This window comes from Passer montanus, unplaced genomic scaffold (assembly GCF_014805655.1).
Source record: "Passer montanus isolate IOZ18808 unplaced genomic scaffold, ASM1480565v1 scaffold10, whole genome shotgun sequence".
In the NCBI taxonomy this organism is placed as follows: Eukaryota; Metazoa; Chordata; class Aves; order Passeriformes; family Passeridae; genus Passer; species Passer montanus.
In genome coordinates, this window is record NW_024356505.1 from 14,370,085 (window position 1) to 14,388,993 (window position 18,909).

The 18,909-nt window shown below is 36.8% G+C and overlaps 1 protein-coding gene across 14 annotated transcripts in view; it reads right to left on the minus strand.

The window, feature by feature from the left end:
* HDAC9 (histone deacetylase 9) overlaps positions 1-18,909 on the minus strand; it is a 456,332-nt gene that overhangs the window by 191,503 nt on the left and 245,920 nt on the right. For 10 of the 14 annotated variants that reach the window (XM_039706463.1, XM_039706396.1, XM_039706402.1 and 7 more), the window contains 6 exons: positions 13,521-13,649; positions 11,589-11,704; positions 5,813-5,935; positions 4,216-4,263; positions 3,574-3,784; positions 2,945-3,162 (listed from right to left, as the gene is read on the minus strand). In XM_039706463.1, coding sequence (XP_039562397.1) covers positions 2,945-3,162; positions 3,574-3,784; positions 4,216-4,263; positions 5,813-5,935; positions 11,589-11,704; positions 13,521-13,649 — 845 coding nt within the window. The remainder of the gene's footprint in view (positions 1-2,944; positions 3,163-3,573; positions 3,785-4,215; positions 4,264-5,812; positions 5,936-11,588; positions 11,705-13,520; positions 13,650-18,909) is intronic. The other 4 variants (XM_039706427.1, XM_039706418.1, XM_039706410.1 and 1 more) reach the window with 1 other exon arrangement.

The following is an 18,909-nucleotide window of genomic DNA, read 5'->3' on the forward strand; positions in this document are numbered from 1 at the left end:
TTTTTGTTGTTACACCTATAAGTCAGCCAAAGAGATCAATCCAAAACCAGTTATCAGGGAGTGCTGACACTTGCCTTGTCATCTTAGCTCAGGGCAAACACTCAAATTTTGGGTTCAGCTGAATAGTAAGGACTTAAGTACTTGACAACCTAAACATAAGAATCTTTAAAAAATCCTAAGGGAAATAGAAAACAAAAAAAAAAAAAAAAGACATTAATTTGCTCTAAGATCTTGGTCAACTAGCATTTCACAGCCTTAACAGTTTAAAATGGTTCTGGTCTTTTATTGCCAAAACTTTTAGGGTCCTTGAGTATTCCTTATTAAATGAAACCTATTCATTGCCCATGACTGAAAAGGCAGGACTTATATCTGTGTGCAGATTTCATTATACAGCCCATGAATAGTAAAGGACAGAACAGAAAAATCGAGCTCACTTCATGCATGCCCAAACTTATCCTAAGTAATAAAATATTTAGCTGCTTTCCTATCTGGTCTAGAATATCTACTATTTAAAGTTTAAAATAACTATAACTCTGCTTTGCAGAGTTTGATTGTAAAGCTGTGCAAATTATGAAATGAAAAAGAACTTCAACTGTGAAGAGAGGCAAGTTTTAAGACTGAACAAAGTATATTCTACCACTCTAGCAGAGTTCAAAAACCTTTTGTAGTCACAGGAGTTTAATCTGAACTTTTAGCTAAAAGGTTAAAGAAGATGTCCTTAAATTTACTATTTAAAAGCTACTACATCTTTTTTCATGCTCTTGTCTATTGGCTACCCTTAAATTCCAGTTTATAAAAATCAGGTTCTGCAAGTACATAAGGAAACTCCCTGGCTTTCTGTGTTCTTGCAGAGGACAGACACATGGTTAGGGCACTGACATTTTTCAGCACTATTTTTCAAAACGGTTCTTCTGAGCATGGAGAAGAATCTAGATGCTGCAAACTTTAAAGTCTGATAAAACACATCCATCCTCAGAAAACCCACTGCTTCTCTGGCTGCAGCATGATCTCATTCCTCCTCAGGCATTTGCTGCTCTGAGGAGTTACTGTGCTCCTGAAGAAGCCTGGTTGCTCTGGGAGTAGGAGTAAAGGAGACTGAGAAGCTCTCAGTCAAAAGTAGGTTATGGAGGTTCAAGGCAGAGAGAGGCCCTAGGGTAGGGCCTCTCTGCATATCTATATGGACTATACTGTACAGAATAAAAGCTAGATTCACCGGTTTTGTCTCTTCATCACAAAGAACCATGTGAGAATGAAGGCATATTTCAAGTATGAGAGGGAATTATCCTCATTAGCCTGTATTTTCACCGTAGTTCAACTGAAAGAAAAAATTACTGAAACAAGCATTATTATGAACCACCTCCAATCTTTTTCCTTCCTTATCCCATCTATCTATAGTAAGATGAAACACATTCCTAGTCCTACGTGACTAGAAATATACGGTTATGTGCCTCAAGTTTCATTTTCACGCTGGGGACAAATGCTCATAATGCCACATCACATACCCCCAAATGCTATGGTAGAATTTATATCAATAACCATATTATCTAAGAAAAACAAGTCAGTGGGGTTCTTTGCTTTGTGAGGAATGCATGAATTGATGGGTTTGTAGTACAAAGACTCAGCACTTTAGCAGTTAAACAGTCTTTTTAGACAATTGAGGGAAGGTGAAATATTTTCAAAACCTGAGGCTACGAGATATACATATGCCATCTTGATTAAACATATGGAATGCATACTCAAAGAAAAGCCAACTGGAGTCCTAGCTGAGTAATCAAAACACCCAAGCTGAGAGGGGTTAACATGCAAGGATCAGCTCTGAACTTTGAAGTTTTCTGGTCTTCATTTTTCCTAATTAAGACAAGATTTAATAACCAAACCACTGTACAAAGTATGTACTTAAACTCTAGGTTTGTTTCTAATTTTGTTGGGAATTCTTAGTAGATTCCAAAGAATCAGTAACCCCTGGGAAATTTGCCCAGTAAGTAAGGTGGATTGATTTTTTTTTCCTTAGGTACAAGAACTGAATGCCCAGTTTTCATCTTTTCTTCTTTCACATTGCTTCTTATGTATAGTTATTGAGTAACACTAAAACAAAAGAAGAGAACTAAAGATATGTAATTAAATCTTTGTAATACTAGTGGAGCTTCAGCAAACAAATTTTGGAAAGCTGTGTACTAAGTGCAGAAAAATGTTCTCCAAATAAAAACATGCAATTACTTGCATATCTTAATTTCAGAGCAGGTAGCAAATTGATTTTGTTGTAGAATTATTGCTTCCTGATAAATATATTTAGAATCTGTTGTTTGTTTATTAATGGATGGTCCCTTTTCTTCTTTCCCTTACACCTAAAGGTGTAACTGTACAGGGAATCTTGTATGACACGATTCAACTCTGTGCCAGATACCAGCAACAGGACATTTTTCTCTTTCTCCTTATATGGCCATTTTATATCACCATACAGGTAAAAAACATTCATGTTACTCACAGAGAAAAGTCAGTTCGATAAACACAGATTAAAAATTTCTCCAGATGTTTCATATATAAAACCATCAATTTAATAAACTGATTTGGGTTCAAATGAGTTATCTATTTATGCAACATTCTAGTCCACAATAAGAAAAGTTTTAATACAATTCAAAAGCAGCAAGTGGAGTCATTGCTGCAGCTCAGAAGTACACATCAATTTTTAAGACATAAATTACCATTCAACAGAAAATACCTGTCAGGTAAAACTGTAAGCAACTCTATTTTGTCGAATTGGAGCCTATTTCACAACTTTAAAATTAAGATCTTTACGAATGTATAAATCAACTATGCATAAAAAAAAAGATACTCCTGCAAGAACCAGTCTCTATTGTCCATGATGACATGGTGCCAATAACTAATCTTCGTTGTTAGTTTTCACCTTTAAATTTACTGGAAATTCTTTACTTTGGGAACTCACCTTATTCATGTGGATCTGCTGCTGGTACTGTTTCTGCTTCTCCAAAAATTGCTGATGTTGCTGCTGGATGACCAGCTGGGCCAAAGTACTCTGAGGAAGAGGAGCAGACTGGGTTCTGTTCAGTGGCCTGTGACGAGGCAGTTTGTGGGCAGCTCTTATGCCAGGTGAGACTCTCTCCTTTGCTGCTAAAGGAGACTGTGGATGAAGAGGAACTGCTCCTGCAAAACAGGGACATTTCACTCCCCTGCAAAAAACAGCAAACTAATAGCTTTAACAGGAAAGAAAGTTTTCAGTGAGAAGAGGGGTGTATATTGCAGAACACTACATCTGCACTGATGCAGTGGGACGTGTATCACGTGCCTCGCTATGCTGGGAAGTTCAGCTGCTACAAAAGAATGTGATGAAGTAATCATTTTCTCTTTTCTGTAATCATTAAATTCTTTCAGGCTAACAGACTGCAACAGAATCACTAAAAGGGAAAACAAAGATGCTGTCGTTTTGTCTTCCACCCTTCCACATTTCCCAAGACTTAGGATGTGTGGTATTTTCACTACTGCATTTAGTTTAAACAGAACACAAGTGTCATTAAAAACATCTTAAATCAGTATTGCTGGAGTTTTGGTCATTACCAGTCACAAGAAGTTTTTGCTGTCTCATTTGTTCTTTCAGTAACAGATGCTGCAAGAGAGCTTGGTGGCTGCTGTTTGGCTTTCCCTCCAAAGAAATGTGAGGATGAGTTGATGATGGAGCAATGTTTCCTCCATACTGCCCAGCCAAGGCCACTCCTTGCCTAAGTGGTGGGGTCTCCCCCTTCTGCTTTTCTTTGAATGATGACGAAGCCTGTCAAAGAACAACAGCATTGGTAACTGCTTTCCAGAGAAGTAAGTGGCCATTTATACCTCTGCTTGATTAGATGTCTTCATGAACACATATAGAAGGAAAGGTTAACATCCCTATCATACACTTTGACCACAAGATGAAAAGGAAGAACATGCCAGTTAAAAGTAATGCTGTGAGAAAATGACTACTGAAACCAGTTGAAAAAAAAGTCAGCAATAAAAGCCAAAGCATAAGGAATTACTAGTTAGAGCATTATTAATGCAAGGACGGGACCTATCCTTAAAATTCCTAAAGACCTATGCACAGCCTCCTGCACAGGAAACCAGAGGATCAGAGGAAATAGTTTGCACTGAGTTTGAAATAGGCAAGGCTTGGTTTTTCACATAACTTTCCATCACACAGCAAGCCAATCAGCAAAACAAAATAGTTACCTGCAGTAGTGGGAAGCTATTACTTTTCCTGGAGCACTCCCTGACTCCCTGAAGGACAGCACAACAGTAAGTTTTTACCCTTTGCATAGCAAGCTTATACAGTTAGACTCTCATCTACAGAATCATCAAGAGATGTTTTATGTGTGTGGCATTTTGAAGTGCCTTATAAATTGCACAGTTATTGATTTATATATTTTGGAAGTTTTGGCCCTTCATCATTGTAAATGTACTTTATATTAATTTGTTCTTTGCCTATTTAAAAAAAATCTTGAAATGGTAGTTCAAGCAGAATAACAATTCTTACAGCAAGAATAATAACAGAAACATGCAGGCTTGCAGATAACCACTGTAAGTCATAGTAAAAACAGTATCTCTGATAATGTGAATTCCATCAAATTCTAAAATAAGGTTTTCACCATTTTTTTCCTTTTTTTTTTTTTTGGTTTGTGCTTGCTTCACACTGCTATCTCCCTCCCCTGAAAAACAAACACCAAAGTAAGCTTTACATTCAATTTGCAACTGCTTGTTCTAGTAACAGAAATAAACATTACTTGTATAAATCAATCCCTTTGTTTTTTCTAATGCCAAAAGTAATATTTGGTGCTAGTTGGCACATCAAAAGCTTATAAAATTTGAGTGAGCAAATGAAACAGATTTTCATTTATTTTTAATGTTATAAATTTACTTTGAAGCTAGTTATATTTTTTGTGAAACAGCTAAGAAGTTTTTGATAATATCCTCTGAGAAAGTAAGCATTACTTTCCATGAAGTTCAATTTTTCCATCTTTCAAAAACAATAATTTGCTTATATTTCTAGAGAACTGATTTCAGGCTTACATAATTTTCTTTGCAAAGTTCTGTACTTGATGTTAAAATCTCAGAATGCAAAAATATATTACTGCTAAGAACGGTAAATGTATTGTATGGCAAAAGCCATAAAATAACATGGAACTTTGACTTGAAACTACATTTAGCACTGGAATTAAGTAGCATTACTGCAAACCATTGTGGATTGTATAGATTTTTTTTTTACGTCCATGGAAACCTGTGCTTACAACTCCTAATTTCTTTATAGAAGTTACCAATTCTCATACTATTGTATAGAACCACCACATATCAATATTTTTACTTTGTTGTTGTTGTAAAGCAGGTAAATTTTGACCTGCTGTAAAGTTTGAAAGTAGCAGAATTTTCGGGTGTTTTACTGCGCTAGAGTAATACTACGTTCTTCTCCTACAACATTCCAACTCAGTTTAGGTCATTACTGGACTCTCATAAAAAAGCTACAGATAGAAATTATCATATGATTTAAATTTTATACTAAATAATCCTCATATACTTCTTGCCACATCTGAAATATTTTATCTGGCATAAATGCAATGCATGTGGCCTGTACTTAGCTAAGATCCACACTGGCACGTGTTTATTTGAGATCAAGAATGAATATTGCTTTCAAGTTGTGCCCAATGCATCGAGAGGTCTGGTGCCTGCTCTGAATTGCCTGTGTTCCAAAACGCTAAAAATATAAAGAGAATAATCAGAAAGTAGGTTTTCTGGAAGCAAACATATGCAGGAAGGCTTGAGACTGGTCACTTACACTGATTTGAGGTTGTATTGCTGGAAGTCCCAAGGTAATGTTAGGCAGAGAAGGGGATGTGTACAGACTCAACAAGTTCACTGATTCATCCTGTATCAAAAGACGTTGCTGGGAAACCAAGTGCTGGAATAAAGGGGAAAACCAATGAAAGTTAATCTCCAATCTTTATATCTTGGTTATTTTATGCTTTTACCCCAACACACAGAAAGCCAATTATGTGCCAGTCATTGGTTTGCAACCCAATGGAGTTCAGATACGGAAAATTACTGTCCCTGTGAAAGCACTGTTGATAATTTTTTTCTTAAGAAAACAGCTGATTTATGTCTGAGATTATTCCTTGGTTAATAAATCAAACTTCCAAGGAAAGCTGAAATCTTGAGGATTCCTAGATCATCTTATCAACTTCTCATCAACTCAATGTCAGTTCTTCTCATCAACTGGACAGTCACTCCAACAAATTCAGTGGGAATTTATCTAGTGAACTCAGGGTTATATCCAGCTGAATCATGAATATGAATGTATTAAACCTTCACCAGGGTTGTTATGACTTCAGCTGTAAGGTACAAAATGTGGTTTTTAACTAGTCCATATACTTTGTTAGCCAGATTACAATATGGGTCTGTTTCAGGTACATTATTTGCTTCCATTAACATGGAAATTCTGTGTAGAAAGTAAGGCATCTGCCATTTAAAATAACAGACTCTCTCTCTGTCTGCACATATACAAAACCAGCATCCTGTCATTCTTTGATAATGGGATACCCCTCACAGTTTTCCTAATCCATTCAAGTTAAAATTTTTAACACTTCTTTTGAAGACTTGTGATATAGTTTTCAGGGACATGGAAATGCTGATATATTTTTAATTACTATAAAATAAAACCAGACATTCTATAAAGATCACCCTTTTTATTTCCACAGATTAATTTAGAAGAAACATAACAAGATTACCACATCAGGAATCTTTTTGAAGCCTTTGCCTTTCTGCTTGAACAGTGATATTTTTCAACATGTGGTCTAGTATAGTTGCTTGAATTATATTTTCTGTTTAACTCTTGCTTCCCTCCCAGAACTTTGACTCAATAAGAGCTACAAAGGTCTTATTAGACTTAGGAACTCTGGCATGATATGGTCCCCAAGGGAACAACATCCTTGAAAAAGAATACCCTGTGTAACAGTATGACACAGTGACTGCTTTCTTCCCAAACAAAAAGCATATGGGACTCCAATAATAGACCACCTCCAAGAGGGATACTGCACACTCGGGCTTTGACTAAAGTAAATATAATAACTTGTCAAGCATGTTGTGGGGAGCTGTAGATTTTCCCCTGGACAAACCTGGAATATCAATTAACTCTGTAAAATACTTCGTGCTAATACAATGCAACTTCAGACCATCAATGAAAAGTGGTTAAGCACAAAAACACAGGATGTTATTCCAAAACATAACCTTCCTCATACAGTTTGTTTGGAGATACGGCCTATCACTGAGACAATAACAGTAGAAGCCTATCCCTGTAATTTTCTTTTGGTACCTAGGGAATATCAACAGATAGCATAGGAAACAAAGAAGCTCCACTTGTATATTACATTAATTCCTGGCTAACAGTGTCTTGCCTTGATAACATCCACCTTTGACCATGAATAAATCCAAGTATGGATTTAGTATCAAAACTATGGAGATATTATGGAGGGAATCAACAAATATTTAATTGAAAAAGGACATTCCAATGTGCCTCCTAGAATATAATCAAATTTGTAGCAACTGAAGCATTGATACAAAGCCACTTGAAAGATTATGTTTAATATTTGGTTTTTGATATGCCACTATTACCTTCTAAGATCTGAATTAATAAAAATAACAATGGCAGGGTGTATAGAGTAAAACACACTACCACACTAAGGTTGTTTCTGATTGTTTCATCAGGCAGAAGCAGTGATGATGCTATTTACCACAACAGTTTAATGTTGAAAACAGAAGTTTATTAGTAAAAGCATCTTACTTTAATTTCTAATACTGATAATAACCTGTAGTTTTCATTTGGATAAGTGATTGATTTTTTAAAATATTTTCAGGTAATATTATCCCAAGCATCAGTTTAACCTCATCTCCCAAAATAAAAGCAGTAGCCCACCTATATAGATTCTGTGCATCACAGAATCCCAGAATGGGTAAGGTTCAAAGGGACTACTGGATCAAATCAAGCCACCCTACTCAAGCAGGGTCTCCCAGAGGCAGAGATTTGTGATCCCAATTGCAGCTTTTCTTTTTACACAGTCAACCAACAACTTGCAATGGTGGCACATGTAGGAGCTGCCAAGAGAGTCATTTGGCAGCACAGTGGCTAAGCCATGTGTGTCCTACACGCAGACATGGTAGTTTGGACCGGCACCTAAATTACCCCAAAGAGAAACATGCCCTATTTGCTCCTCCATGTACCTGCTCCTTGGGTCCATAGATCCTGCTTACTGATGCTTAAAATAGCCTGTCAACAGAGTTATCCTCTTTCTCAAAATAGAGTACAAGAACTCAGTGTAACAGTGCACGATGATCAACAACTAACCATGAGCAACTGTACTTCATTTGTGCTGTGGGACCTGCTGAGAGGCAGGAACACCTATATGTGCATGTTTATATGCACATTTATAGATTAAGAGGGGAAGACAAAATTGTTTAGCTTTAATACTTGTCAATTGCGGAGCTAATTTTCACAGCTTTCAATATTTACAATTACTTACACCTGTATTTCTTGAGGCTTTTGGGGTGATCTTTGAAAAAATTAATTTAGACTCACTTCACATACTTGACACAAACCTCATCAGCTAGTCAGAAACCTACACATTTTTCCACAGAGATCATCTCAAGGAGCTGAGTATTAAAAGCATGGGGCTGTGGAGTTGTATAAAACAAATATGTGTTTATCTGTCACTTATGTAATTTATGTCTCCTGTATAATCAAATGTTATTCTAGGAAATACTGCTTTGCAAATCACAAATAGAAGAAAGAAATTGATCTGAAGCCCAGTAACACCAACTGGAAACTTTCCATTGCCTTCAATGGCTTTTGACCAGACCATGAATGCCTAAAATTAATCATTTCACATGACTAAAGCAGGTTGTCCCTCTGAACTCAAGGGACATGCTGTGCAGAGGCTCAATTCTGCTTGCATTTCTCAGGCAAGTATGATTTAGCCCCAGCACAGCAGGTGACCTGAAAGAGTATGGCATGCTACAGGAGACAAATAGCTACTGCGGTGAACCTTGATGATACTGGAGACAACTGTGCCTAATAAAAACAGGATTTTATTTATAAGGTGCAATTAAAATCCTGAGTTCAACTTTCAAGTTTCATATAATGAGACCAGTGTTTTAACAAATGGTAGTGAAAGTACCATTAAGGGAACTGTGATAGTAAAAGATTATCTGCAAAGCTGCAGCATGTGCAGTGCACCTTTGTTCATTCAAAAATTTATAACGATCTACCCACCAGACTGTCTGCTCCAGAGAGTAAACCACTTAAAAGTCTCACTATTCCAATGGATGTGGTAAAAATACTTTAAAAAGCAGTTTAATTACTGATAATGTTCTAATTTTGTCCCTGCACTGGAGTGTAATCATTTACGGTACTGACTCATGTTTTACTGGTAAATGACTGTCATAGCAACCTGTTTTTCCCCAGCAAAAAGTGTTTTATTTGCTGCCATGAAAACCACGGCCATCCACCCACTCAGATATGAGCACAACACTTACTGCAAATGTCACAACAACGATTATGAAACAACAGCCATGTGAGTCATATGGGATTACAGAAAAACAAGTGATATTTTGGGTGATTTTGGAACACTCAACTATTATTAGAAACTTCTGTACTTTGTGAATTGGATTAAAAATTGATTAGCTGTATAGCCTTTGAGAGCTGGCTAACACTAAACTAGGAAAGAGATATGTAGGAATTTGGCTGCTGTTAAACCACCAAAGAAAATCCCACTGAAATAAAAATCACTGAAGCTGAGATTTATGGAAAATGTTTGAACCCACAGGACCACAGTACTGACAGTCAAGTAACCAGAGAGGTAAAGAAATCCCCAACTGGATCCAGAAGTGGAAGCCTGTAGTTTCAGCTTCTTAGCAAGTTCAGCAAGTCAAGTGACTGACGCCAGCATGCAGTGCTCAGCTTCTAAAGGAACGCTTGAGGCTCCTTTGAACATCTTTGAATGTAGATTGGGGTTATAACTTTCGATGTCTGGCACAGAAGTGGCAAATAATATGCAATGTAATGTTCTACTAGCAAACAGAATATAACTACTGGTTCTTGCTACAACCTTTCCAAATTTCCCCAGAGACCACTAGCCTGACCAGCCTGCATGCATTTCTGATGGTGCAAGTATCCAGAAACTGTAACATGCAAAGTCATGAGCACCAAGTATCAGTCTGAGAGTTTAGTGCCCTTCATTTTACAGAATCCTCAAGTCAATAAAAGATCCAATTGGATAAGATTTTCTGTTTCATACAGCACATAATAACACCCACATATTATCAACTGCTATCTAAAACATTCCCAGTATTAAAACACACAACTCCACTGAACTAGGATCTGATCTAATCCCAATGATGGATCTTACTCTGCATCATTTAAATTTCTTTGCAATCACATATGGGGGGCTATGAGACAAGACCACATGTTAGCCATCAATGCAATTTTTTTTTCTTTTTGGTTACGGGCCAGAGAGAGGCTACTAATCAGTGTGCAGAGGTCACCCACCTGCCCCCTGGATCATAGTTCACACACACAATTAATTCATTATGGGGAAAAGTCACTGCTGGAGGTTGAACTGCCCATTCCAGGGTTTTTTTTTTTAGGTGATTGTCCTGCCACTGACCTGGAGAAATAGCTCCATTAACTAAAACTCTGTTGAATCACATTTTCTTATGCAATTTTTCTAACATAAACAGCATAAAACAATTAATAGAAAACCTTACCACCAAAGCAGGAACTGTGGTAAGTATAGGCTGGATATAGTACATTGTGGAATTTGAGTCTCTCTTGAGGCAAATTAGTTTACTGTCCCTTTACAATATTGCCATGGAAAGCATGACTTGGGCATGTCATCTGTGCTAAATGAGGTTTATCACAACTGATTTACCATCTGCATTCCTGTTGTTATAGGCACGTATGTATGAAACAGAATAAGGAGTAGTTAAGATTCCTTCCGTTTACAATCTCACTTTACAAAACAAGTATTCAAGAATTCTGGCATGACATTTATGGTGGTTAAGTACTGCCCTGATAAGGAAACTGAGATACAGTAAAATAAAAGGGAAATTTAACGAGTATTTAGTCACCTAACTCAAATACTGTGATTAAAGAAATCTACTTCAGCATTCATCTGAACCTGGGACCACCTTAGCTCTTATGCGTAAGGATCACCAATGCATAAACCACTGTTTTGTATGCAGGAGTTCTGTGTCAGCATTCAGCAATGAGCACCTCTTTCAAGTCATCCCAGAAGACAATATTCTGTAACCAAGTTCCTTTCACAGCTCCCTCCACTTTTCCAGTAGCACTACCGCTGCTTTTCCCTGAACTTTTGTTATCATAGATTCTACTGAACATGCATCTCATACATAAAAATATACCTCATATATAACATACTGAGATGTCAGCCTGTAGTGTCCTGGTATCCCAATTACTCTGCTTGTGAGTATGATCAAATCAAATTTTCCATCCTCTTCAATCTAGAAACCTAAGCAATTATCTACACAATAATGAACCTTACCTCAGCTTGAATGTTAGATGGCAAAACTGAGGTGTCATTTTCTGTTGTACTGCTGGTCGGGCCATTGCTTGGGGAACTGGGACCAGATCCAGGGGAGCTGCTACTGACTGAGGATTCTGAAAAACAGATTAAACATACATGAATTTCACTCTGGAAAGGTACACATAATCTTGATTAATTGTACAATCTTTATAGCATAGGGCTTTTTTTTGCTGTTGAAAAATAGCTATTGGTTACACTATTTACTTACATTAAAGACTCTTGATTCATCTTATGTTTCTTTGGTTTTCTTTTTACAACTAAGAAGGAAAGATACGCTTGATCTATCCCCTTCTGATCTATGTCACATAAGAAGAATTTACTATTTGTTTTTCCCACAAAGATGGTTATGATACTCAGTATCAGGCAGAGACACCGACACAGAGCTTGTGATAAGTAAAGAAAAGAAACTCTATCCTGTTTAATTGTAAAGAGTCCTGGCTCTGTGAGACACAAGGCCTACTGCCATCCTTTCTGTCTAGGAAGGGGATGAGCCCATTGTGGACCAATCATTACATCTACAAGTACTAATGGCAAAATACACACCTTCATTACATCTTTGGCACAAATATGAAGAAATATTTACAGTATGTAAAGACAATAAAATAGGATTTCAAAGGCTGCATGCTATCTTGATTTAAAAAGTCCCAAGTTTTGTCTAAGACAAAGGGGGAGAGGATGACCTCATTGTACTTTGTTTATTGAGTTATTCTAGTTCTACACTAATATAAATTATATTTATGTAATGGATACAATTAAGAAGGTTAAAGATGTAAGTTTAACCTACTAGTGGAAGTAAACCTCTTTCAAGGGATAGCTTTCAAATTAAAGCACTCAAGTAGTTGAAGTAATTAATATCTAAATGTAGCAGCAAATATTCTATAGCTACTTCTTTGCTTATTTATTCTTTATGCCTTAGTTCATATGCAAAAATATGTTTTCACTTTGGCTGATGCCACAGGAGGCTTCCTAACTGTTACTTGGATCCCTTACTCTTTGATTTACTGAAGTGATTCCAAGACCCATGGCCATGTAGAAGTTCTTGCATTGTATTTTCAATCTGTATCAGAGAAGCAGAGACACACAATCTTTTTTTCTCATTGTTTGAAAATTAAAATAGCATTTTTTGTATGAATAAGCATTTAAATAAGGGGCCATTTTCAGTTAAGAGAACAAAAAGCAAGGGTTAAAATATTTCAGGTAACAATGTTTAACCAGGTTATGAAAGGTCTAAAATATCATATAGTCAATTTTAATAATTATAACAGCAATCTAAAAGGCTTTAAGTTGTTGTCAGAGCTAAGAAGACATCTATTTTAATGTTTCTGCTCTTTCAATGTCATCAGGAAAAGACCTCCAGTGATAAATATTTCACATTATACCGTATTTGTAAGTATGCAAATGGTAAAGAAATCAGCTAAATTAAGGAAGTGGATATCAAGAATCTCATAGAGGCTTCAGTAAATGGAATTAATAAATTAGCTGTAGAAAAATTATAATCTGGAAGTAATTTATCAGGAAAATACTTCACTTAGTAACTTTCATGCTTACATTCACATCTCTCTTCCAGTTTCACACATGACAGGGACAACAATATGTTTATTCAAGTTGTATTTTAATTCCATCTTGGTGTGACATAGTTCTGATATATCAAGTGAATTCAGATTTATGTCTTATAGACTAGTAACAGTTGATTGCATAAAGATATGGCCTGACCACATGAAAAAGCCATGAATCTACTAAATATCAAAGCAAAGTCAAAGCAAGAATAGTCAGGATGAGGCCAAATACTGTAAATGCTCATTTTGTTTAGCAAACAGTTTCAATTCTGAAGTACCGCCACTATTCTGTGAGCTGTGGCAGCTGATACAGAATTGCCCCATCCCTACTCACCTGTCACCTCAAAAAGACGCTTCTTGAATGAACTGACATTTCCATCCTTCCTCCTGAGTAAAGGACTGCTTCTCCTTTCTGTCACCTTTTGTTTTAATCTTGAACGTACCTTCAAATTGGGCTCTGAAGCTGGAAATGAAGAGAAGAAAATACATGACTACAAACCCAATTCCTGGCTTGTGTCAGACACCACTGACCCTGTAGGACCTCATCTGATCAAAGGAGGGCCTGGAGACACAGATTTTACTGCCCAACCTTCTCAGTCATCCTGTTGCTCCTCATACAACTTCATTTTAGACTGCAAGTTAGGAAAGAGTTAGAGAGAGCTGAAGTGCTTGGGACCCAGCATTTTTCTCATTCCATTGCAACTTTGAAGTTACCCATTAATAATTGTTACTATCGTATGTATTAATAACAAATGAATGCAAATTTAATTTACAGTATTTTTATCTCTCCTGTAGGTGAAAACTTGGAAAACACATCTTGGAACTTGGAATGTTATAACTGGATTAAGGTTAATTGCAAAAACAGAGATTAGCCTCCACTGGTGCCTTTTGATTTCTCTGAGAAATATAAATTACAACAAGCCCTGCTGGCAGAACATTTCTTGGTCAGCGATTCTAGGCCCAGAACTTTAGTGTTTTCTGAGTAACACACCAAACAACTAGATTTATGGCAGTGTCCTAAGAACATTTACAGAGAAAAATATATGCTCTGAAAATGAAGAAGTAGGGTTGATTCCCAGAAAACCTAGGATTATATTTAATGCACCTTGGGCAAGTTCCACCTTTGTTTCCTTAATGGATACAGTCTCTTGATATGAAGGCCAGCTCTGCTGTGCTTTTTATTTTGTAGTATTTTTAGCATGATAAAGTGTTTCATGTAGTCATTCATTTGTTCTTCAAATAAACCCTATATCAAACAAACTGCTAAGAGCTCATGAAAGACAATTGTGGAATAGAATTTGTTTATACTTCCCTTTTGGGAACTGAGGATTGGCTAAGCAATATCTCAAAATAGAGAACTAAAAACTGGGGTCAGCTCTCTCTCCTATGCACAGACTTAAACCCAGCCTCAAAGAAAAAGCAAGAGTTAGCAGAAAACCAATAAACATTACATTTTCATTCAAATCAGAATTACACCATTTTTCACTGTGGGGCAGGAACTCAATCCTACACTTCTAATACTAGTCCCTTTCCCCATGTCACATTGCACACCTTTTTTCCTTCTGTCCCACCTGTTCCCTCAGGGATGGGAAGGCAAGGGGGCTGCACCTCACTGCAGAGCTGCTGCGACCAGCAGTACCTGCTGTCACACGCTGACCTTTGTCATGCTCTGCATTGCACATGGCAAGGGCTGCCCTCTGAAAACCCTGTGCCTTAAATACATTTCAGACCAAGATACATATGCTGGAACAGCACTGGAAATCTTTAATAATAAACCTGTTAACTAGAAATTTATTTTTATCACTGTTAAGGTGGATGGTTCTAACAATAAAGTACAGATGACTTTTTTACTATCTCAGATACCATTTGCAATGAAATTGAAAATATAAAATACCATAATGGGCTATGATTACAGTATATGCTATCACCACAGATCTCACCAGGTGTGATGACATTTAAAAGAAAAGGCACTCACTCCTTTTGCACTTACATTTATTTCCAGTTCTACTATTCAGTTCTTTTTAAAATGAGGAGAATATGTCTGTACATATTCTGTCTGTGCATCCCTGACAGATGAATGTGATACAAAACCTCTGCAACACTCACTGGAAAAAGTCTCCACTCCTATTTAAATGTTTCATGCTTAGTCACAGCAATTTCCTTTCTATTTTTACCAAGTTCCCATCATATTCTGCATCCGAATGCATCATATAAGCACAGAAAACAAATTTTAAAGTCAATGTATGAATTTATGAGCCATCCGAGAAGATGCATGAAAAACAGCAATAATTTAAAAATGGAAATAATAAATTTTAATGTTAAATGACATGGACAATAGTGGTTTTAAGATTATAAAATAAACTCCACAATAAAAATTAAAGCTAATGTTTGAAAAGTGTTTGCTTCAAATTCTGGCTTTCCTGAATTTTCTTCCTGAGACACTGCCAGCTCCTAATTTGGTACTTACTAAGATGCAACGGCTAGCAAAATGAATTCTGGTTTCAGTGGACAAAACATACAAATCTAAGCAATCTGAGGATATCTGGTGCAATGAAAAAAATGTAGAACCAAACACTGGTTTCTTGATTCCCAGCAGTGGCTGAGGCATTGGCTTGGTGTGTGACTGTAGAGAACACTGAACCACCCTGCTCCAAGGCTGGGGCAGAATTATCATTCACTGCAAGAGGTATGCATCACCACAGCAAACATATGTGCTTCAGTGCACTCCTGCATGACGGCAGTAAAAAGGCAACTATAATTGTCAACTCTCTTCTAACAGTTAAAAAGGCAAAATTAAGTATTTAATCTTCAAATACAGAGCTGTGGATTGCAATTATAAACATATACATTTATACACACACTGCCCTAAAGCACAGAAGTAAGATCTATTAGAAACTGGTTTAGTCCTTTAAACTCTGAAATGTGATCATTAGCAAAGTGAAAAAAAATGAAAATAAATTTTTCATTTTTTTTTTTTTAAATTAGATTGTTCCCCTAGTATTTGCAAGAAACTTGGAAAGTCTTAGTAGCAAATGGCCCAGAATTATAATTAATTTGCCTTATGTTTCAAATGAGTATTTGGCTCAATACGTTAACTGGTGGCTCTTAGAAGTGGTTCTACATAGGGGTAATGTTCAAAATAACTGTTTTGCATTAGCCACCCTGTAAGTATTTTTACTGCACATTATTTGTTCCTTTGCTCAGCTTAATTAATCCATTGCCACGGCTGACTATGTTCATCACACAAAGGCATTCTCCATGGGGAAAACTGTCATATGGGGAGTCAACGCCAAAAAACTTTTGAGGCTTAAAGATTTATTCCCCAGCTTGCTGCAGAGTAGCAAATACAAGCCCCTAAGAAGTAACTTTTTTTGCTACAGTAATACCACAAAATTATTGAAAAGACCATCAGGGAATATATATGGTGATTCAAGCATGAACTAAGACACTGCCACAGCAAGAAAATTAATGCACATGGCTAACTTGCTGTATGCTAACCATCCCACTGGGGTCCAAAACTCAAAATTAGATTAATTCTACCCCATATAGCAGACATCCTGTATCTCACCTTCCTGAGGAAAAGAGGCCTAAGTGCTGGAGGTGTGGAATGGTGTGGGTTTTGCTGTGTTTGACTACTCCAGCTGTAGAGGACTGAATCATCTGACCAAGGAGCCCAAATGCCACAGAAAAGAGAAAAACAAGAGCACGTGGCCAGGAATGTGGTCATGAGGACAAGGAACACAGCATGGCAAATTTTCATGGCAGCAGTCTGATTGGTTGGGCTGTGCTTCTAAAACTTACTAAGAAATGGTATACAGCTGATATTGGTTTAGTTGGTCTCTGTTTAGCTAACCTCTTTGCTGCACAAATCTTTGCACTTCTATTATATTTTGCATTTTGGAACAACTAAAAATCAATTTACACATGAGAAAGAGAACATACATTATTTGAAACTGTTTCATTGCAAAGAAAACAAAAAGACACAGCTATTTTCTCTGAAGGCTGTCAAAGCCCATGTCATTGTTCTCAACAGGAATCAGCTGGTCCCCATTTGATTGATCCACTTCAGAGGATTTCAGGAAAGACTAATCTGAAAATTACTTTTTTATGTAGATGTAGCATAATTTGGAATAATGAAATGTTGCAGTAATGTGTCTTGTTCAGTTTTATTGCTATTACCTGGCTTATTCTCTTTTTAGTGTTGGTAATTATGGACTGGTGTTGATCTTTAAATTATTCTAAGTGGGAAACAGATATGAAAGACACAGAAAGGATTAGTTTAAACAACAGCAGAAGATACCACAGGCAATCAGAGGATAGGTTACCTAACATTTTGCCATGACTTGTAATTATGTGTACAGAACTTTGGCTGTAGGTGAAGGGGAGAAACTGTCTGAATTAATTTTCTCATATTTATAGTGGCTTCACAGAAGAAGAAAGAATAAAGTAACTGTACTGTTAAAAATGGAAAATATACAGGCTTCTATGTAGGTACACATTAATTTCATGACATGAGCTATCACTGATAGGTGAAACAAGCTAGTCTCTCCTAAAAAACATGATGCTCAAATATAAGCACAAGAGATAGGAAAATGATTCAGTGAAGTCATTACGTCCTATACTCCACTTTGCTTAATATTAGCAATTTGCAGATACTAGCATTAAATAATATAGCCTGGGGCCAGATTGCTCCCAAATGAACTGAGGTTTTCTTGACAGGGCTTTTCTTCATTGTTTCTTTTTATTAAACATACAGAGATATTTAAGAAGAAGGAATGAAAATCCTTTTTACGCATGGGGAGAAGACATATATGAAGAGAATGTAAAAGACAAAAATGCATTACTTTCTGATGGTTCCTGGAACACACTAGTACTTTTGTATCAGAAGAGTGTATGCCAACTTCAAATCAGCATTTAATGAAGCCAGGCAGGAAATGGGGGATGGGAGAGGGTGCATAGCAAGCAGGTCCTCATCTTGAGGCTAAAGCCCTGTATAGGAAGCCTGAAGAACAGAAAGTGAGCTTTTGTCCAGATTCCTAAAGGCTCTAAAGTGAAAGCATTTCCTCTTCCTCACAAGCAGGCTGGCTTAGAAAAGCTGTGGGGCAGTAGAGGTAAATAATGCTAAATTTGGCTAAAAAGATTCCAACAGCAGCATGAGTAACAGCGGCAAAACTGACATCCTACTCAAGAAAGATAAATTGTCTGCCGTTGCCCAGGCATCAACTGTTATCACTAAGATCGTTTTTAAACAGCAACCTGAACTTTCCTAACATCATTAGGTCATCAGAAACAATTAAAACCAAAAAACTTCAAGATCTTCAAGCAAATCTTCACAGGTATTTTCTATTTCTTTAGCCACAGTTTTTTTAAGCTGTGAAGAGCTGTATGTACTGATTTGTATATATTCTGCACTGTACTCCATGCAGGAGTTTGGGGTTTTTTTCTGGCTCATACCTAACAGGTATCATTAATTGAATACATAGTCAAGAAATCTGTTTATTCACACCACACAGGTTGCTTTTTAATGTAATACTATTGTACTAGAGACTCATGTACAGACAAGGATTTTGTGCTGTACAACACACAACCATAAACACTCCACGCCTAAGATAGCTCAAAGTCACAGTACACATGGGTACAAGCCATCAGAACTGCAAAACAAACATTAAGATGGCACTGGTTAACACAATGGGGGATTGCCAGCACACCACTGGTTTATCCTT